The 24,092-nt window shown below is 27.8% G+C and overlaps 1 protein-coding gene across 3 annotated transcripts; it reads right to left on the reverse strand.

Moving 5' to 3' along the window:
• Positions 1-1,386: 1,386 nt before the first annotated feature.
• LOC123299916 (zinc finger CCHC domain-containing protein 24-like) lies at positions 1,387-18,072 on the reverse strand. 3 transcript variants are annotated; one of them, XM_044882336.1, is made up of 5 exons: positions 17,629-18,072; positions 13,452-13,755; positions 11,268-11,513; positions 2,507-2,689; positions 1,387-2,387 (listed from the first exon to the last, which is right to left on the reverse strand). In XM_044882336.1, exons 2-5 carry the CDS (start codon positions 13,740-13,742, stop codon positions 2,274-2,276), a joined length of 834 nt encoding a protein of 277 aa, XP_044738271.1. In that variant the 5' UTR covers positions 13,743-13,755; positions 17,629-18,072; the 3' UTR covers positions 1,387-2,273. The 3 variants fall into 3 exon arrangements, with proteins under 3 accessions (XP_044738271.1, XP_044738273.1, XP_044738272.1); XM_044882338.1 differs by having other exon boundaries at positions 2,507-2,671; positions 17,629-18,068; XM_044882337.1 differs by having other exon boundaries at positions 2,507-2,677; positions 17,629-18,066.
• Between the last annotated feature and the right edge of the window lie 6,020 nt (positions 18,073-24,092).

Genomic DNA, 24,092 nt, shown 5'->3' on the forward strand with positions numbered 1-24,092 from the left:
ATGAATGTATATTGTATTCATGAATGATAAAAGTTGTTTTTTGTACAATAATATTGGATTTGTTATATACACTAAAGATCAGTGATTGGACTACAATCCACTTGCACTCCTCAGATTGGTGCACAGCGCCTATAAATTGCACTTGCGGTACTTTACATAATCTGCTTTGATACGCAGTAATATAACACTTGACAAAATAACATATTTTTGCGAAAAGAATACAAAAGAGAATTTGAATTTTTTTTTCACTTTTATTTACTTTGAATCATTTCTCATGTTTAACTTTTGTGTATTTATATACAAAGACTAGTTAATCTAAAACGTTTTTCACTTTTGCATTGTACGAATTATCTATTGGCGAAGCTCGAAGAATATACCTAATGCTTTTTTGAGATTCTAATCTGTTGAGTATTTGAATAAATAAATGAAATTAATTCTATTGATTTTTGAAAATAATTGAAATTGAAGTTCAAATATAATCTGGTTTGATAAGAAGTTGGTACTTTGATAACTGTGGTTGAAACTAAAGAAATAATATAATCAATTTAATTATATACAGGATGAGTCGAATAGAATGCCCTAATAATTTCATGTGAGATAGATTTCAATTTGTTTATATGATTCTCTTCAAATTGTCCTGATGGTGATATAACTGCATGTTGCCAGGTCGCAAAACTGGTCAAAAAATTTGATCAAAATTTTCCTTAATACAAATGCAAAAATTATTTACTATGGTTTGGGAAAAATATTTCATGGTTATTTGGACAATTTAGAACAAAAAAAGTCTCTTACAAATTTTATCTAAAACTAATAGTGTCAGAGATATTAATAATTTAAAATTCGACAAAAGCAGACTCAAAATTTCTTCACTATTTGTATTTGCGTTTTTCTCAAAATACACTTTTGGAACTAATGCTCATATTATATCCAGCTCCCCAATTGTGATCTATAACAATTTTCGGAGCAAAAAATGTATACAACAATGCTGAATTTTGTAAAAAAATTAATATATTTAATTTTTAAAATAATTTCTCTCAAAGCAATTTTGTTTGTTTGCTTTACAATATTAAATCTTTTAACAATTTGTGATCAACAAGTTTTATAAATCTTTACAAAATATTTTTTCTTAAGATTCTTTATATACAGAAAAATATGCATTGCAGCTATAAATGTTATTGTGAAAATATCTTTTTATAATAATTATAAGAAAATTTTTATATTAAAATAACATGAAAAAAAAAACGTATATTGTAAACAAGTTTCCTTTGTAAACATAATATATATAAAATTATAAGAAAATAAAATTAAGTAATTTTCAAAAAAGCAAAGTCTCAGAAATGAAAATTTTTCCTTATCAAAATGTTTTTTACTATTGAAGAAAATTGAGAAAGGTATGTTGCGAGCAAATTAAATATTCATGGCGAAGTCTTTCTTTTGAGAAGCTCTTAATACGGCAAAAAGCACCTCGAACAAGAAACTGTTCTCCTGTATGAAAATTTTCATAGCCGATATTAATTGGGGGAAGATATTTAAATAAGAAGATAATTGAGTAAAAAGTACTGAAATTTTTTTTAAAAAGTAGGGAGTGCGTCTACCGACACGTTAAAGATTGCATTTTGTAAGGTGTCGGATAACAGACATCTCATTATTTCGAGAGTCGAACAAATTGATATCTGAAAGAGACGACCTCGACTATACAATTTTTTGTAGAGGAAAAAGTTGTTGGCCACTACACTGGCAATATATTTCCAGCCAGCAAGATTTTTCGCCTCATAAAGAAAATAGTCTCATATGGAAATTTTTCCGTTAAAATTTATAATTATCTTTGGTATCAGAATCTCTTTTAGTACAGTCAAAGATGTAACAGATGAAGGAAAATGAAATAAACCACTCACTTTTTGCGAAAACCTGGTGAATTGTGTTTCTTAGAAGTCAAATATCATTCGAAAATCACGAGTTAGTTGTGCAAATGTTTTTATCTGTTAATAAACAATAAATTGTTAAGTAAATGGAACAGTACAACTTATTTGACACGTAAGAAACACATTCCTCTATATTTTAGCAAAAAGTGAGCGGTTTATTTAAATTTTCTTAATTAGCCGATTTTACAACTTTTACTGTACTGTTTGTGCAATATGATGCAAAAAAGCATATATTCAATTTCATAAAACTTTGCTTTTAATAACAAAAATTAAAAAAATATTCTTAAGTAAATTTGGCACTTAATATGAAAAAAATATTTATTAAAAAAGTCGTTCGTTTTTCTTTGCTTCTCATTGAAGTCTTCGACAATAGTAACCTAATAATCTACATTTCTCGCATAATTGTTGAGGGTGTACCTTGGACTGGTCGCTGACATCTAATCCATCCGGTTTTTCTAATGGTCGCTGTAACAAAAAAATACGTTTTCACGATTAATATCCGCCTCTTCAGCTCTCTTTATGGACCTAGTTTTAGGTGCCAATCAGATCTTCCATATTTGAGATAATTTTTGTCCTTTACGTACCTGTTTATGTGGATAAACATTTATCCGGCATTTAATACATTCCTGTCCCATGTTCGCCCAGGAATTTCCTGACATCCATTTTCGCTTACATTTTGGACATTTATACTCTCCAAAGCAACGTTTTCTCCCCTGGTAAGGGGTTACACCATCACCTTTCGTACGAGCCTGGAACTTAATATATTTCTATTATTTCATAGAATTTCGTACACAAATTTTATCGAAAGAAAATAATTCTTATATTTATTTTTATGTTCTTTAAAAATAATTATTTGTGGAAAATATCATATAAGAAATAAAAATTTTAAACTCTTGTTTTAGCTAAAAAAGACCCCACTGTTTTGTAAATTGGACTCAATTAAATCGAAACTACGGACTCTGAAATATCTCGATTAGTAAATATCCAATATTTGGAAACATCGTTCAGTTTAATTCTATCCTTATAAAATTAACGAGCGAAACAATTTATCTTTTAATAAAATAACATAAAGGGTTATCCAGGATTATTACGTCAGATATACTATCCAGAATACACTATTAAATACAAAAAATGTGTATTTAATATACCCTTGTTTGAAATGTGACCTCCCCATCCACATATCTCAATGAAAAATTAATTTATTTAACAAGAACCTTGGTATAAGAAATTTCTATTCTTGTGTTTTGTTTTTTAGAAGTCTAGTCTTAATTACTTAGAATTTATAATTTAAAAAAAAATGTTATCTTTATTAATTATTTTCCAAATTTTATCTACTTCTAATTCTTCTTATTCAAATTATCAAATATAAAATTGTTTTTACTTAATCAGCTTTAAAAAAACATCCTGTGATAATTTTAATTACTAACTAGATTATGAGTCGAATATTTAGGGTATTTCATTAATTGCAAAATATGTGCACTTCAATTAAATTATTAGTAATATTTTTACTATTAGTCATGCGCAATTATTGTGCTACAAAAATAATAGATATGAAAATTATTACAATGTACGAAGTACAATATATTTTGATTACGTCAGATGTATATACAGGATTCATATAAAATACGTACATCTAAATAAATACATCTAAATTTTTCTTCAAATATTAAATCACCCGGTAATGTTTTCTCACATTTCATTTCCAAAATAATTGATAAAATTTTAAAATAATGGCGTATCTAGTTTCGAAAATATCTCGGTAATATAATACATAAAATTATTTTCTAATGAAATAGTTTTCGATAAAAACAGCATATCCGGCATTGGCACAGCTAAAGAGTTTATCTATAGTTGGCAACCAGTTGTCTCTAAGAAAATATCAGGGCCTATGGAAATGAAATTTTGTAAACAAAAGTTATCAAGGATATTAAAGATCATTGGCCAGTGTTAATAACTTTTAAGTGTAAATTTTCTAAATCATCTGAAAATCAAGGTCAAACGGACTTGAAACTAGAATTTCACCTTTTAGGGCCAATCCAATTTGATGTCAGAACATGTTTTTCTCCAACTTTTGTTTAAATTATTTTTTGATTGGTTAATTACAAAACGAGCTATTAGCCATAATAAATTAAAATGGTCCCATAAAGAACGTGATCAAATGAAACGTACTCTGTAATAGAAGTGGTTCAGCTTATGTGGGAAATATCAAATTTTGAAAATAAAATTGTAACTTTGTAAAAATTCTTTGTATTAAAGTTTTTTCCACCGTCCGTTGAAAGAACTTGATTACTGTAAAATTTAAAGTAATTTTTCATCCGCAAATCTATCTATTTTTTTACAACGCACAAAAATAATAAAAATTCGATTTTATGTTCGATAGTTTTTTTCTTGAAAGTTTATATTTTGAAGCAGAGGAAGGTAAGCCAGTAATATATGTCAAAAAAAATGCAAAATTTCAAACTTTCTATGACAAGATTAAAAGTTTGAGAAAGGTTTATAGAATTAAATACTCCTGCCTAAATACATCCAGAAATCTAGCGAGATTTGTTTTATTTTTTGGGAAAATTTCAAAATCCCATTCCTGGTTTAAATTGACTCTTGGTTTTTGCGGCCCTTTAATCGTATACCTTTTGATGATTTTACGATTACAGCACTGTTGAATTTAATCTATAAATTTGATTTACAACGTTTAACATAAACGATCGATAGATCTGAACAAAAGACATTCATTGTACAATATTTCGATATTCATAAATTAAAGTTTATCCGTTACATAGATGTTGAAAAAATAACGTAATAAATAATAATCATATTTATTAAATTATTATTATTTATCCATCGAGATTGTTTATTTTCCTAATCAATTTAAAAGAATGTATATTATTTATGCTTTATAATATAAACATTGAAAAAAAATAACTTGACAAACTTAAATAACTATTCAAACATTATGAAATGAGAGTTCTAAAAATATTCAAGGTGGAAATGTAAAAAATTCAATAATTACAAAATCTAAGATCGGTTTAGGCTTCTTTTTCATTTCTAAACAACACTAAAAAATGTAAAAGATTTCCAGAAATTGGTAACGATTATATAAATGTTTTGAATTTTTATTTCATTTTTTTAAAAAAGTTTTCATAATTTTTTCTAATTGTCAACGACTTTAGAAATAGATGAAGCAAACATAGGAGGATATTTTAAATTTTTTTTAAAACACTCTGATTGGTGATTACTGATTACAATACGATTCTATAAATATAAAGCTGCTGGCAAATTTATCAAAATTGAATCTAACGCTTTTAAGCATTATAGATATATTTAATGCACTGACCTAACTCTACCTATGTTGATATTTTAAGAGTAGTAAATATTTTTGGAGTCAACGATTTCTATATTTAATTCAAGAAAATAAGTATTTGACTTTTTAAAAAATAAAGTATATCAAGTAAATATTTTCCTGAACCAAGGAAATATTTATTTGATACTATGTTAAGAACATTTTCTTGTAACTAGTACTTTTTTTACAGTGTACTCTGAAATCCATATGATAACTAGCAAAAAGCTCAATAATCTTCGAGTACTTGAATACAATGTCATCAAATATTCTTAAGAACCATTCTTGTTGAAATTCTTTTATTTTGCATTGATACCCCTTAATTTCATTTCCTGCAAATCTACATTTACCGATTTTATCAATTGAATCTTCAAATCCGACAAGAAACACGAGTAGGTAATGTATGATAAAACTTTATAATATTTGTGTATTCTTTTTAGACATTTTAGTTAAACTTTCTATACCTTTTTGTATTTTTCTGAAAGTGTACTTATAGGCACAAGTGTAGGTGAGAAAATTTTAAAATTTCTAAATCATCATTTTTTTATTAAACCTTCTTAATAAAATTTTAATAGAAAATGAAGAATCAGTATATTTTCGACTTAATAAGTGGAGTTATATCTTATTTATTTATTGCAGAGACCATTATCACAGAGTCTTATATTTTAGAAATTGAAAAATAATATTTTTTTGTGGTATTTTCAAATTTACATTAAGTTTCGAAAAGCGCGACATAATATGTAACAAGTTTGTAATGATAGACCACTGGTTAGCAGTTTCGACGATGTGATTGTTAGAACTAACTCACGTTTTCAGCAAACAATAAGGAATAATTCTGATGTCGAATTGGCCATATTACCTATAAAAATGTAAAACTACACTTGATACCATGACAAAATTTGAAAGTGAAATGAGAATTGATTATAAAACGAAGAAGTTATAAGCAATAAAAGATTGAATTCAAAGGCTGACCATCTCCTTTTAGCAAACAAAGTTTAATATGTAATTCCTATGGCGATACCCACGTATAACGTCACTTTTCTGCACGTACAGTGAGAATTCTTAAGCAGAAGTGATAAAGAAATTTAGTTCGATTCTCTAAGTATTGAGTTAAATAAAGTTATACACATGGACGTAAGCACACAACTGTATTTAACATTATGTAATGTTATACTACCTCCATTAAACTTCCGTAAAACGTGTATTTAAATGAATGTTCATGTGTTTGAAGCTTTCGTTAGACAATCTGTACATTTTTAGCCTTCTCCGATTTTTCATTCACGTTTACTTCAAAATATAATGATAACAAATTTTTTCTGAAATGATACCGCTATTAATCGCGTTTGAGGTACGTATTTAACTTAAAAAGCTCAATTCGAGAAATGGCTGAGAATTTGATATGCATAGACTTTTGCTTAATAGTTTGCCTCCCTCTAAAATATGTAAAAGTGTTGACACCATTTATCATTCTTGTATCTTTTATCGATATAATAAACCACCGATAAATACTTACTTGTCGAAGTAAACGTGAATATAGGAATTATCGGAGTAGGCTCTAAATATTTTTTGAAGGGATTTTAACCATTGATGTTAGAGTCGTCCGGATCAGATCATTAAAAAAATGAATGATAAATTGATTTAATGAGGGACAGCCAATACTTATTATATTTTATGTTAATTATTATAGCGATATGATAAAATTAATTATTTTGCTTAGATTGCAACTAAATCTAATATCAAAAGATTAAATTTAATGTTATTTGTGGGTAGGTATTATATTTTGTTTATATTATTAAAATAAAAAAATATTTTAATAAGTATTATACATTATAACTAGCTTGATACCCACCCGCTTCGCTGAGTTTAAAGGTAAAGGCCACTAAACAAATTAAAATTTTTCGAAGAATTAATTTGCAGCAAGCTGGAAATCGTTTTAATATTTACATTTGGTCTTAAATGCGTGTAATACGAGTTTGTCCAATTCCAGAAGGTGTGCATAACTTTTGGGAGCAAAAAATGCGAAATTTGAAGGAGGTTTGCAGTTTTTTACAAATTACAAAAAAACTATGCATCAAATAAAAAAAAGTTCAAATAAAAGTTCGACTTTATAGCTTCAACATTAGGTACATTTTTTGCTTATTCAATCATATGAAGAACGATCCATCTTGTAAACCTTTAGAGATAGGACATAAGTTTACATATAAAAGTTATTCCTTGTATAAAAATAAACAACTTTTGCTTGAAACATTTTTTCTTAAATATCACTGTTTATCCATGTTAGCGCAAATTAGGACAAAATATTGGTGTCCATTTTATCCAAAACTATGAAAGATAGGGAGATGTAAATTTGCAGGTAGCTTCAACTAGTGGTCTTGTGAAACATTCTCGAAAAACAAAAACAAATTTTAGAAGATACTTTCGAAAATTTTGAAATTAAAATTATTAATAAGTTACTTAAAATATTTCAAATTATTGAAATGTCATAGATTAAATTTAATCTTTTAATTTTTTTTAAATATGTCTTTATAAATTATACCTCATGTGTTACTCTGGTGTATGAGCTATATTATTGTTAAGTTTCATTCGAATCCATTAACTAGTTTTTGCGTGAAAGCAAAACACACAAACATACAAACAAATAAATATTCTTACTTTCTCATTTATAATATATAGAAACTTTCAGATTTATAATATATAGGGATAAAATACGTCTAATATTCCATGATTCACTTTTGACCATCGCAACAGAACTGTATTCGCAATTTTTATCTTTAATAATACTTTTACAAGTTTTAGTTTTAAATTAGTTATTATTATTTATTAATTGTTTAATCTGATAACCGGCTCAGTGGACAACCGAGTAAAGGCGCTGTATAATGTTTGACTACTGACTGAGAGGTTGCGGGTTCGAATCCAATTATGACTAACGGGACGGTAAATTCACCGTCACTTGGATAAGAACGAAGCAACCGTAGTTTAAAATAAATAAAGATTAAAAAATAGTGATATGGGTGGCCTCTGTTGTAGAAGGATGTCTGAAAAACGGAGGTTAAAGCTCATTTTATTATTAGTCTTTAATCTAATGATTTAGCATTTATTTGCATTTTGTTAAATGATTGGATCCTAACTGGTAAAAAATTAATCAATCCTAAAGTATCAATCAAAATACTATTGAAATTTTCTGGCTTTGAACCTAATATTTACAAAAAATGTCAATTTGAAAGTCAAAGTTTTGTTTTGGGAAATCTATGAAACTTATTTTAAAATATTAAATTTGTAGACCCAAAAAAATTTTCAAAAACCATAAAACAATTATGCAGTACGGAGGGCATATATGAACTCTCGGAAATGATTCGTAAATTTTTAAATTTTGTATAAAAAATAAATAAATTTTTTTTGTGTAATTTTATTGATTGTCAAGAAATACAAGAAATGCAAAAAATTTTTCTTGACTTCCTTGTATTTCTGATATTGCATTATTTCTAAATTCACTAATATTATTTTTTTTCACTAGAAGGGCCCCATTCAATTGACAAAATTTTGAATATTTTTATCAATATGTATTTTAATAAAAAAGAGTCAATAAATGCTAGTATTACGTTACTTTTAATAGAAATGGACCGTGATCTATGAAATTTATAGTAAACTGTGCCATTAGTAATGTTAATCTATAAGGATTGTATTTACAATAAAATATTTTGATAGACATTTTGTTTATTTTATATGTATCCAAGTGTTACTCTTAGAAGAAAAAAAACAAGAATTATTATAAACACACAATATTTGTAAAAGGTTGCGATAAATTAATAGTATTTATTAGGTGTTAAATATACCACAAACTTTTTAATTTTTAAAACAAGCAATTTTACAGAATGAATCAGAAAAAAGGTTCTAAGTATTGAACCAAAAATCATTTAGAAAATTAAATAAATAATATTAATTTAATTGAATCAAACATTTTCATCATATTAGTCTATAGCAATTTAAATTTTAATAATTTTAATTCAAATTTAACGTTTTCGAGTTTCTTCAAAAAGTGTTTTTTTAAACTGTAAGAAACAAAAATTCGAAAAGGTTAATACAAAAAACTTTTCTTTTATAAAGACTGTTCAATGCATATAGATTTTTCGTAAGTTCAAACAAAAATTTCTGGTGTGACTCGTAGGTTCATTTCATAAACTCGTAGATTTTTTAACAGTTCTACTCTATATTAACAGTATTATAAGAGTTATTAACAGACTTTAATTGTTTTTTTAATTGTTTTAAACTTCCGAATATAGGAAGTTATTGTAATGGGTCCGATTGTCGAAATCGAAATTTTCAACATATCTTAACGTTTCATGGTTAGGACAAGGCATTAACACCAATTTGGAGAATAAGTATGTACGTGCGCGGAGTCGGATTCGTTGAGTTACCGATTGAAGTGTATTAGCCGCAGTATGATTCGAAAAGAATTTCATAACATTCGGTGTAGTCATAACATTCGGTCGAATTTTTATTTATTTTAATTTTTTACAACTATTTATTATGCTGGGAAGTTTGTGTTCGTGTGTACCTCAAGGGTCGCACCAAACTCTATCTAAGGCTTGTTTTCATTTTTAGATTTATCATTTGTATATTTATTTAAAAATATAAAGATCACCCTATACTTAATGGTAGTTTGTTCATATACAAAATACAAAAAACACTTGATATTTATAAATTTATTAAAATTATAAACAATCTTGAGTCTCATGTTTGAATTTAATGTCGTTGTGTATTTTGTTTCTTCTATTTTTGTTTCGGTAATAATTTATCTTGATTGGTGTGTATGTTTTAAAAACAAACATCTAGAAATATTACCAATGAATCATAAATTTATAGAGGGAAGCAAAATATATTCTAACAAATATTGTTTAGAAATTACATCACGCTAAAAAAGACGATATGGTTTATTTTGATAAAATGTACCTCTATACTGAATAAATTATAGAATGGTAGGTTTTAGTAGTAATTTTGTATTATCAAGACCAAATTGTAAGGTTTTATGGACTTCGTCCATTGATTTGTGGAGTAGGGTTCGAGAACCAGATGTATAAATATTCTATGAAAAATATTATATCCATATTAATTTGATGGATCTGTTTGTTTTTTATATACTTTGTCCTACTTAACTCGAATTTTTTTGTTATAAGTTTCAAATTGCTAAAAATAATAATTTTTGAAAAATAAGAAATATATTGTAATTTTTTCTTTTCTCTTAGTTTCAAAATAAAAATTGATTGAAAAAAGGACCTTTTATTGTTCATACTTAGAAAACGTTTTATTTAATTCTAATTCTACTGAAGTCAAAATAAGCATAAACTGAAAATCGAAAAATATGCGTGTTAGAAAGTAGGCTTCGAAACTCCATTTGGTTTAAAAAAAAAGGGGTTATATGAAAAGTTTTCGGGAGTTTTGCTAATGGGCGATTTTATAGATTTTAAGGTGCTCTTTTCGAATTTCCCCTTTGTTTCGTATGTTTGTTGTTAGAAAAGCAGTTTTTTGACGATATCTTCTTTCTGAGTTATTTTACGAGGAAAATATTTGGATACAAAATTAAACTGGAGATAATTTCCTACAATTTTTGTCTTTAATATTTTCATAAATTCAATAGTTTCGGCGGACAAGCGCTGCGAATTGTGGTGCTGTGGTCTAGAGGTATTAGTTCGTTCAAACAAGCTAATAACATAAAAAAATTATAACTGTTAAGTAGTTTGCGTTCATTGAGCCATGCCTTCTAATAAAGGAAATTATTTTATTTGTGAAAATCTACTAACTGATGGTAAAGTAGCTGAAATTAAACAGCTTACTCAACTGCCTTAAGCCGCGAAAACTCGTATTAACACTTTGCGGCTCTCGTACTCCGAAGCTATTGATTTTACGAAAAAAAATGTAAAGAGAGAAATTGAAGGAAATTTTGTATTAGATTGAATGCAAATTTTCTCTCCAAAAATAATAATTTTTGCAAAAAGAAATATCATTAAACTCACCTTTAAACAATCAGTGATGTAATGTCCGGATTTAAAACATAAATGACACATATACGTTGATGGCGGTATTTTTGCTGGTTTCATTGTATCATAAAGTGATAATGATTTAAATTTCTCATCAATATCTAAAAAATCGTATTCTATGGACGGATTATAATAATTACTATATGTATTATTATAAATGGGTTGAGGTGCAGGCGGTGGAGCTGAATATGTATTCCATATCGGTGGTGACATTAATTTTGGCTGCAACATAAAAAAATTTCTATATTTATTTATTTTCGAAATTTGCTTAGTAAATATTCAAAAATATTTGTCGTTTAAGGTAGTACTATCGGTAATACACTTTGCATTCAGAATTTAATGAAACTTGGCATAGTGGTCCATTATTATATCATAATTAACCAATTAAATTTTTAGGGGCCTTCAGAGAACTGAAAATCTGAACGTCCAGTTTTGTGAAATAAAATAAAATCCGTGATTTCCCATAAGGATCAATGTTAAAATATCTTTAAAATATCTTTTTTCAGTTCTCTGAAGGACCCTAAAAATTTAACTGGTTAATTATGATGTAATAATGGACAACTAGGCCAAGTTTCATTAAATTCTGAATGCAATGTCTATTACTGATTGATCAAATTATACATGAAAACTGGGGTGAACCTTGCATCAAATCAGGTTTTTTTTTTATATGTTGTTTGCAATGTAAATGCAATGTTAAATCCAAATTTCGACCTCGGCAAACGACCGACTCAAGACGAAAAATAAGAAAAACAAGGAAAATTTTGACCTTATTTCAGTTTTTGCCGATTTTAATCTAGAAGGACTGTTTTTTCATCAAAAGGGAGGTTAAATTAGCAAGAATTTGCGAATCAGTCGGTTTTTATAGTACAGATAGTTTCGGAGATACAGCTTTTCAAACTTTGTCTTTTTTTCCACGTTATACGATTTTCCGCAAAATTTCATCTTGTAAACCGTTAGAGATAGAACACAAGTTTAAATATAAAAATGGTCCTTATAAAAAATTGACACTTTTTGGTCGAAACAATTTTTCGTAAAAATCACTGTTTACGCGTGAAAGACAAAATTTTGGTATAAAACTACTTGAAAAACCAAAATGGCCAATCACTGAAAATGTGAATGCGACATAATTTGTTTGTACTTTTCGTAAACTTTCTACCAAAAGGAGTCAATTGATTAAAAAAAAATTTGTGCGAGTGGGCTATTAATTGTTTTTTAGAACGCAGATAACAAATTTTAAATTACAAAAGAGAAAAGCAGTAGATTTTGCCCGTTTTACCCTCAGAAGGCATTAAAAAAAACTGTTTATTAGTTAACAAGTTTATTTATTTATTACAGTCAATAGCCTACTCGCACAAATTTGTTTTTTTTTTTACCATTTGAATCCTTTGGGTTCAAAGTTTACGAAGAGTACAAACATATTTAGTCGCATTCACATTTTCAGTGATTGGTCAGTCATTTTCATTTCTACACACTGTTTCAGGGGTTTGTCGCTTACCTATTAGTTTCATAATTAAAATAAATAATACCAAATAAATTCAAGTATCTATACTAATTATATAAAGAGAAAATATTTAACTTTTTGTTTGTTTGTAATGGATAAATGAAAAACGTCATGGACCGATTTTCTTTTTTTTTTTTTAAATTTGTAATTATACTGTATTTTTAACTTTAAAGTCATATATACAGTTAATTTAGGGGCTGACCGATTTTAAAAATTATTTCACCTATAGAAAACTATATTATCAGAGAGTAACATAGGTCGTTTGTTATTTTCAAAAGTCTTGAAGTTGTGAACAAAATTGGGAATAAGTGAGAGCAAGGGAAGTGAAGTCTACATCGCGGTAGCCTTTATTTTCAAATTAAAGTTATTCAAATTAAGATGAGCATTTCTGTGGGCTGTATTATGCATTTTGTTAAAATATATCCCCTTCAGGACCCACAATAAAGTTGAAAAAAATTCTTAATCTTTTTCCTTGTATATTCTTTTCCAACAGGAGGGTACAAGTACACCCCCTAGCATCCTCCTCACCGCTCCCATGAAACTCTCTGTATAAGAATTCTTTAATTCAAAGATACGGAAATCGAAAATTTTTGGAATAATCAATAATGAATACTTTTGAAATATAGTTAAATCATACTAATATACGTATAATTAATTACCTGAACATTATCATTTTGTGGTAAAGGTGGTTGATTTGGATCCACAGACAAACATAACCAATTATAATTATAAACAGGTTGCCTTTGTTGTGGTTGATAATTTGTTGTATTATTATTATTATTATTATTGTGATTATTGTTATTGTTGTTATTTGCCGTGGAATATCCACCACCCATTGGATCATATGTCTTATATGTTGTTGTACCATTGGTTGAATAATTATTATAATTTGTATTGAATGTACTTTTTAATTGTGGTTGTACGGTTGATAGCATTGTTGATGCAGCCATTTTTATTCAAAAGCTGAAATCAATAAAACGTTTAATTAATAATTAATCTGTAAAATCTGGAATGTGCAGTTTGTCATAAATCATTTTAAAATAATAATTAAGGATGTGAGAGCGCCAGGGCAACTTTTGAATAAAAGGCATAATTTTTTTTTTCTATTAAGCTGAACTTAGTCTAAATCAATTCTAAAAATTTTAAGGTCGGATGCCCGATTATTTAAATAAATAAATGACTTCAAAAGTAGGCATATTTAACAAATTGGTCTTATGGGAAAACGGTAGATGGATGATATGTTTTCCTAGATTTCTCCAAAACTATTCGGTGGAAATTAAGAAAAAACTATTTAAATTAATAAAGTTAAAACCTTAATAAATTATTGAAAACAAAAAAAGACACGTTGTGCGGTTGTGTCCGACTAATTAAAGATGTATGAGCACAGTAGTGGGAACACAAATTTAAAAATTATTTATTTTCAATTTTGATGGTGAATTATGTTATAGCTTGAAGGTGAAAAGTAGGAATACAATTTTTCGATATCTGGAGCAATTTTCAAAATATCGAAAATGTTGTTTAATTATTTAGCTCTCGATATTTCGAAAACCAAGGCAGATGTCGAAAAATCTTATTTTTCGTTTACATTCATGAAGTTTTAACAAAATTTATCATCAAAATTGAAAATAAGGTAGAAATAATTTCAACCACAAGTCTAAACTGATGAGTCAACAGTCAGAATTGGATTATCCTTAAGGCAAAGTAGGCACGAGCCTGCAGATGCGAGGTTTTACTTAAATTTTAATTAAAACAAACATAAGATTAGAATTAATTGTGTAAGTGTAGGGTAAAATGATCCCTCAGGGTAAAATGATCCCTCGTTGTTTTAAGTGAACCATTAAAACCATCTAGTATATTTATCGATATGTGGCTCCCATGTGATCAAATTAATTGTTCAACAAAGACTTATGGCGATGTATCTGCTATTTTGTGTTTCTTAGAAAATATTAATTTCAACGTAAAATTTCCTTTTTTGTTTTAATTTTCGTCGGCTGGTTGTTTTACTCTTGGCTTCTGTTGACTTTTAATAATATTATAACACATTTTGATTTGACTATAATAAATTTTAAGGTCAGTTTTTATGACATTTAAATATGTCGTTACGGGTATATTACCCTTTATATACGTTAAAATGATCCCTAGTTCATATGTAAAATTATAATAGGTAAAATGGTCTCCCAGCATTATATGACGGGTCTTGAATGTGTGGATTTAAGAGCAGTGATTTTTGTTTTCATACTAATCGTTGATGCAATGTATAAGAATAATTAATATTTCATATGAACTTTTTTTTCATTTTACCCACCTATTCTTACAAGGTTAGTTAAACGATCCCTTTTGGGAATTATCGAATAATTCTTAGAATTTGAACAAATCAAAAGAAATTGGCATGTCAATATTTCAAACATATTTCGACGTTTTACATATCTCGAATAGTTTGGCTATAAATTACATTTTTTCTTAGCGGGATCATTAAAGGACACATTTCTTTAAGTAAAAATTACAGTATGTTGATATTAAAATTTGTACAGTTACTAAAAGGCATGTAACAGTCAAAGGCATGTAACACACTTAGTTTTAGGATGGGTGATCCTTGAAAACGCTGTGTGTTGTTGCTTTTTTTTATTATTTATAATAGTTTTTTAAACACACGTTAATAATTTCAATTTACAATTTATGAAATTTTAATTATATATACTACTAGCGGCCCCGACGGACGTTGTCCCGTAAAAACGTAACTCCAATTCATGAATACCTATACTACGTTTAGCCTGTCCGCTAAACCCATCCCGCTAAACCCCAATTTAACTCCTATTTATTGGAGTGGCCTGACCTTCGACCTTTGGCCTGACCTTTGATAGTAGAGCTCGCTGCGCTCGCATATGGCTCTAATAAATGCCTATTGACAATACCTGAATACTATTAAAAATACATAGTACACATAGTATACATAATGTGATATGATTTATATGCGCTCCCACCATTTAATGAAATTTCATTTTTTTGGTACGGAGCCCTCAAAAACAGTTGTACTGGACCAAATTGTAAATCTAAACCATTCTCGAATCTCCACGAACACACACAAAAAATTTCATCGAAATCGGTCCAGCCGTCTAGGAGGAGTTCAGTCACATACACACACACACAAGAAATATATATATTAAGATAATTAAAACACAGTTATTTCAAAGTTTTAAGTTTTCACTTTCGTCGACAGTCCAGAAGACTGACTATCTTTTTATATCATTACAACGCTACAAGGAAGTAAAATTAACGAAAATAAAGCATACTGGATTGATTTTTCATTTATTAATTATTTAAAATTTAGAAAGAAGAAATTCTACCCATATTAATTATTTTATTGGCATCTACCAAGATTTGGTTTTCCATATGCATATGAATACAACATTTAAGGTTGTTCGAGCAAAGTATGTTCGATTTAAGGTATTAAAGGTACTTTAATTTTTTATTTTCGTCTAACAACGTGAAAATCAAAACATTAGAAAAAAACAATAAAATTTAACACACAAAAAATTGAATTTTACGTTATAAAAAACTTTTTCCCAATATTTGATTTAAAATTTTAATTATCTTTGAACATCTTGTTTAAAAATAAGCTATTCTCTATTATAACACTTTTAAGAATTCATAATAACTTGTAACAGTTAATCAATTTTTAACAATTAAAAATTGAGGCTTTAGAATCAAATAATCTGTAATTCCTCTTCAGAACTTTATAAAAAAATGTTCCAAAATGATTTTAAAATTTTGAAAATATCAAAAATTTAATTTATTTGCATTAATTTTCAGCTTTGAAAATAACCTTTCGGGAGTTTTTCATTCTGGTGAACTTAAGGAACAAATTACAAGGAGGCTTTTTGACGTAAAATTACCCAAGAAACCTCAGGTAGCATTACTTGGTACAAAAAATTGACATTTGACTGTTTCAGAGGAAGGAGGGAAGGGATATACCAAAATTGGACAAATATTGCAACATCCGGAATATTAATCTATAAATTTTTCTGAACAAGAAATAATTGTCAAAATGCGGCCCTCGACTTTTGCACACTCAACTCTATCTAGCGCTTGCTCTAAATTCTATTAACAAATGGGTATCTAAGTTTTTGGGAAATTAGGCGATTAATTAATAACTCGAGCTATTTACTTACTTGCAACGTTTCGAATCTATTTAATTATTCATCAGGCTTGAATAGTTAACTCAGAGTTAATCAATACGAGCCTGATAAAGAGTTTATCAAATTGGAAACGTTGCGAATTAATATTAAATCGTTGCGAATTAATAGATAATTTAATCGTCAAAATTGTCAAAATACATTTTTGTCTTTGATCATGGGCATAAACTCGTAAAGAATCCCAATTATAAAACTTGAATTTTCCCAGCTAGATATAGAAATTGTTAAAAGCTTTCTTATAATGAACCATCTCTGTTAACTCTGTCTACCATATACAGGTTTTACTGTATTCATCATTTTTTACGTGCTCTAATGAATTTTTTTTTCAATGATTTAAAAACATTGTTTATATTAATTTACACTTAAATCGAACTACCTTAAACAATATTATTTTTAGAATTTAGCACACAGTTTAAGAGATAACCTAAAACTCATTATTGTTGTTTAATAATAAATAAGTATCCTTAAACATGCGAAATTTTTAATTGTTGTTTTTTTTATCATGAATATAGTAACAGACAATAATTCAAAAATATAATTGAACAAATTTTAATGGCCGAATATAATGTCTATTAAAGCGGATAATTTTTAAACAGGAAATATTTAATTTAAATAAAAAAAATATTGTTTTTTTTTTACTTACTTCGTTATAAATGCCCTTCAAAATAAGCACAAATTATTAATGTAATTAAAGCGAATTTGGAATCAACACAAAAATACACAATACAAACGACACAAAAATAAAAAAATAACGAGCATAAATCATTCGTATCCATATGAAATGATTCGAAAATTTAGAAAAAATTTGATTATTCGAGGTATTTTTACAGAAATTAATAATTTATTTCGTTGAATTTGTTTTCACCGTATTACTAATATCATCACCGAACACTACACACGTTAATCTAAATTTAGCCAAGCTCTACCGCTCTTGTTCTGAGACCAAATTACGTTGATGATCTAACTTAAAAATATTGAACCGACTACCGACAACAAGTTTACACGTTGTGTTCGACCTAACTTTTAATAATAAGTGTTTTTTTTTAACGTAGTATTTGTTACGACGCTCTGTGTATAACGATGAGAATAATAACGCTTGCTAATGTTGCGTCTGTCATATGTTTTGAAAACTGTTATCTTATTACTTCTTTAGCTTACTGATTTGACTGGCGGGCGGTGAATATACTGTTTGGCGTATGTTGAACGTGCGATATTAATATTGTTGAAAAAAAGTTTTCTCTTCATTCGTGTGTTTCGAGATTTTTTTCATGTGTGCTGTAAAAAGTTATAAAATTAACAATGTCGAACTAATTTAAATTCTCTGAATATGATAAATACTACAGTCAAACTTCTTCCAATGTTTAAATTGTCTATCTTATATTGGATTATTGACTGTCTGTACATAAAAACGTAATTTGGTTGGAAAATATAGTAACCTCTTCTATTATTCCTCGGAAACGGAACTTCCCGTGAATGTGGGGTTCAAAATTCCCAAATTTGCCTTTAGTATTCTTAAATAAAATGTGGATGATATAAATCAAAATTTGAAAAAATAGGTGGAAAGATTGGAAAGGATCAGGTTCGAAAGATGTTCAACTAAGATGGGCTAGCACAAGTTGGACTTAGTTTTTGAAAATCCACACAAGAAGTGTCGCATATATTCATTCTAATTATACATGGCCTTCAGTTTTATACCGCTCATTTGAGTCGAGAAATTTGCATCTATTGGAACTTACTCGGAAAAAAACACCATTGATTCGAAATGCAATCTCTCGAGTCCATGTTTTGGTAATAAAACTTTCACAATTTTTTTTCTTATCACTGAAGGGAGTTTCTTTCATTGTATTCAAGAGTTAAAGAGAATCTAGTAATGGAAATTGTTCATCTACGTACTACGCTTATTGCTCTAAAATTATATTCTTGATCCTTATCCTTACTAGTCCTTACTAATATTATAAATGCGAAAATAAATCTGCCTGTCTGTCTGTGTGTTTCGCAATCACCCCTAAACTACTGAACCAATTTAAATGAAATTTGATACAGAGATAGTATAGAGCCTGAAAAGTGCTGCCTTTAACTGCGTTTGTATGAAAATTACGTCATTTTTAAAGCTTAAAACTTATATTTTACACTTTTGATTAGATATAAATAAATACGATATTCAAAGTTTGTGGACATTTTACCTTAAAGATTAAGTTCAGAAAATAAAAATATAGAAGAAATACAGAGAATTACGAAGTCAAAATGTGAAACTGAAAGGTGAAAGCAACAGAGGATAGGAACTAGACCACAGCCTTCAAGATGCACATTTAGGTACCAGGTACTTAACCGATTTGAAAAACTATTTCACGCATAAAAAGCTTTATTATCAGCGAGTAACATGGGCTGTATTCAAAAAAATTAGGGTACCGCAACAAAATAATAAAATCGAAGAAATTGTGGACAAAAAAAAGATAAGTGACGGCTATTACACAATAATCTTTGTATTTGGAATTGAAGTTGTCCAGTGAAGTGGGTAGTTCACAGCTAGTATATACATATTTTACAGCGCTCTTTTTACAGAAATTTTGAGCCTTGGTTCAATTATAATTTCATTAATGAATTTATATTTGAATTAATTTAATGTTTTGAACAGCTGTCTCTCTCTACCCTTCTTCATTTGCATCATCCTCAAGCAGAACGATATTTTCTCAAGTTTAATTTCAAAATAAGTTGATTATATCATCATAAATTTTCTAGCCTAAGCTTAAACCGATAAAACATCATTTTATAAATGTAATAAATCACAATACTTATTATAAAATAGAAAAATTTAATTGAAAAAAACCATATCAGATATCATATACCTTCCCAAACTGTTCTAAGTAATCTAAGTTATTAAATGTGAACGCTATAAGAGATATTACTGTACCATAGTGTTGTATAAAATATATAAAATAATTTTAGCATGTTTAGGATGTGTAGCCAAAACTATAACAGCTAGCTCTAAATTACTTGTTTTTGAAGTAGCTAAACTAAAAACGAAGGTATTCTTAAAATAAAACACACGTTTTTATTTATTTTTTATTAAAAATACTAACTGTGTATGAGAAAGAGGAACACCAGCTCAGCTTGAACAGTAATTCAAATAAAATTTGCTTATTTGATAAAGTTCTTCTATAACAATAAGATTATTATAATAATTATCATTTTATATTATATTTATATATTTATATTTTTATTTATAGAAATTTAAATATAAAGATCATGCGCAAAGTTATATTAATTAAGTACATACGAAATATCTACACTCACGACAAATAAATTGGATAACAGGGTGGGATTATTAGACGAGGAAACGAAGGAATAAAGCTTGAAAAATTTAAGTAGCAAGTCGGATTTGAATGCGGTTTTCCACATTTGATTCGTTAGAGCGTCAGCAAATTTTGTTACTTAGTCTGATTTATAAGAAATTAAAAATATGCAATTAGCATAATTAATGTGATATTTTGAAAACTCAAGATCGATTTCGGTACCCGATTTTGGTGTTTTTTTGTGTCAAAATTATAGTATATGTATACAAAATTTCAGTGAATTATGAAGAAAAAAATTCGGGCATTAAAAAAGTGCTCACACTCGATTTAAAACATAAATAACTTTTTTCAAATGGTACATGTGGTTGAAATTTTTTCTATCTTCGTATACTTTTATCTATTTTCGAATTTTGAATTTTTCAGACATATCTTAATCATTTGCCAGGAAAATTCTATTTTCGGTCCACTTTCAGAGACGAAATAGAAAAGTCTTCGTGAATTAGAGACTTTGATGATTTATTATTAATAAAGAATCATTTTATGCTCAGCAGCTTTCTTAAAGTATCTATGCTGTTATTTGTTACAATTCCTGTGACTACAGCTAGTGCTGAACGATCATTTTCAAAACTAAAATTGATAAAAGCTTATGTAAGAAACTCTATGGGACGAGGCAGTTTATCTAACTTGGCTATTCTGTCTATTGAAAATTGCAAAAGCCCGATCTTTAAAATTGATGATGTTACAGACACTTTTGCGGAACAGAAAGCTCCAAGAAAAGACCTTTCTTAATAAATATCTTATTGAAATTAAATTGTTATTTCATTGTAAATGTATAAACCCATGCTCTTGAAAATAAAATTGTTATTAGTGTTGGATAACTATACTTAAGTTGATTATTAAATTTAAACTAAGTACAACGTGGCGATTTTTACTGATAGGGCCCCATCAAAAGAATTTGCCACGGGCCAAAGATGATATAGTTACGCCACTGATGTAAGATATCAGAGTTCGAAGTTTTTAATCGTTTATAGATTCATTTTTTATCAAACTTGAGCGTACTTATGAGATATATTTATATAAAAAACTGTATAGGAAATAGGTAGTTTTTGTCGTTGGCGTGTCTGCTGATGTGAGTATTTCTGGGAGGAGAACTTTTCTAAATAGCATTTATTATATTTTATAAACGTGAATTTCTGTCTATTATCTATTGTGGTTGTAATGACTCACACTCATATACATGACATATATGAAAGTGGTTTGAATACAAGGTATATAGTCTAGTTAACAAATTTAATTTGATGAAATATAGAAATAATGGTCCAAAAAATACGTGTGATAGTTCTTTGGATTCGGAATGATGTCTAGAAAAATGTGCCAGAAGTATATCTTATCCTTAAAGAGGAGAAAATTTCCAATAAATAAAATAAATATGAATAACCCTTAAAAGTTAATAGAAAGTGATGTTTACGATTAATTTTTAACTAATATTTATTTTACCAACAATTTTTAAACTGTAGAAAAAAATATGCATCCAATAAAATTTTTTAATTTTCTCTACTCGTAGCTCACCGAATAAAATAATCCTTAAAATTTTTCATTAATATGCATGAATGTAATCTCATTAGCATTAAAAATCTGCAATAATACTAAATAATTTTTAGTAGACAGCATTTCATTGATTATTTAATTAACTAAAATGAGATAATTAACCTACTCATTTTAAATTACAATAAAATATATCAGTGTTAATTTTGATAACAATAGGAAACGAAATTTTTTATTTCACAAGAGCAAAAATTAAAAGTTTATTGAACCATAAAGTGAGACAATTGAATCATAAGAGCCTAGTTTTCATAACTACAGGAGTTTGCTCATGAAATTGTGACGCCGGGGTCAACCCGAAAAAATTAGACATCACAAATGACAAATTCAGCATGAAATACGACGTGCGAGATGAAACAATAATACATCTACTATGCCAATTCCTGGTACTGGAAGAAACCCTTTTTTTTAAATCTAATGTTTTTAAAATGGTCTGGAAGAAGCGGTAGAAATAGACACTGTAAAAATAATGAGATATGCTTACAGTTGGGAGTGCTTTACAGCAAAGATTTTATCGAATTGGGTTATTGTTCTAAAAAGGGCAACACAATAGGTCCTAGGCCTTCAAGTGAGTGCCATCACTGTCAAACAAGCCTTTAAACCCACCTCTACTTATTTAAACAAACTTTAGATTTTATGATGTGTGGTCCGGTTATTTTTCACTTAGTAGATATATGACATTCAGAGTCATTTAAAAATTATTTTTGTTGAAATGTGTTTGCAGGAAATTTTACGAATAGTAAAACTCGAGTCATTTACTAATTTACGACGTTTCGAATATATTTAATTTTTCATCAGGATTCTAAAGATTCTAAAGTAAATATAAAAAGATAGTTGTTCAATTCACCCCAAAACATAATTTATACAATAAAATTAATTGCTTTAGAAATTGACTTTAGGAGTCGTGTTAAACAATAGACATTTTTATTTTGTCCAATCTGCTAAAATATTTTTATTTTTACCATGGGATAACAATGCTTTCCAAACTTTTATTATTATTACTCTGATATAGGCAACTTGTAATCCTTAAAGTTACCGTTTTTGCATAAACTAAGAGTTTGACTAAAATAAAAAAAAACTAACTTCGGGTATTTCTAAATAGATCTCGACAAGATTTCAAGATATTAAATTTTTTTCTTAAATTTTGTATTCTTCTGAGCATCGATTTCTTTCATTCCTTAATATATTTACATGCTTGTACGGTTTTCTACTAAGCTCACCATAGAATGAGCGTTGCTTCAATATAGAGGTCCAAAAGGTTTTCGAGATCTTTATTATGATAAGCATATTATTTATTGATATAAATTAAAAACTTTCAATATTAAAAGTGACAAATATAAAGTGCTTAAATCTTCTTGCCTGGATCCCAAAGGATTTAAATTTTTATAAAAATTTGACGAAAATCATAAATCAAAAACAAAACAAAACACGTGTCAAATTATATATTTCGATTTTTGACGGAAGAAAAAAAAAAATGGATTCTACAAAATAATATTTTTCTTTACTTTACTTTATTAAGTATTTTATTTAATTTATATACATATATTTTTCTTAATTATTAACGTGATATACTTGATTTACAAACCTTCCGAAAATACTAACAAGGTAAGTGAATGTGATTTTTTATTGACTTTTAAAATGAAATGTCAAAATATTATTATTTAGACACCGTCGATTTAAATGTACCATTAATTAGTTAAGATAACGAAAACGATACTCGAATAAACGATTTTTAGTAATAAATAAAAAGGTAGCTCATAAGTTACCATTCAAATCATTAGCACGCAACTGAAGATATCGAAATAAAAACTTTTAAATTTCTTTGTAAAAATTCTGTGATCATTTTAAGCTCGATTAAAAGGACAACGATCACAGAAATAAGCTCAATAATCCAAAAATGCGCGTGTTATTTTTAAAAATAATGTGAGTGAAATGTGTAAACATTGATGTAATTGAGCATTAATCTATGTGCCACAGTTATGCGGCTTTTTTTTTTTAAATTTTTGTAATAGCTCGTGAAAATAAATGACGGGAAATACTTTGTACTATTTAGGGCTTCTATGCCTTTGAAAATTGAAAAGTTGCAAGCTGGCATCATTGTAGAAAATTATTTGAAAAATTTCAGCTTAAAATCCCTATCTCCCTCAGAGTGGGTAAGATGAGAGATTATATGGAATACTGTCCTGACACAAAACCGTTTAGTTTAATTTGG

Source organism: Chrysoperla carnea, chromosome 5 (assembly GCF_905475395.1).
Source record: "Chrysoperla carnea chromosome 5, inChrCarn1.1, whole genome shotgun sequence".
Taxonomy (NCBI): domain Eukaryota; kingdom Metazoa; phylum Arthropoda; class Insecta; order Neuroptera; family Chrysopidae; genus Chrysoperla; species Chrysoperla carnea.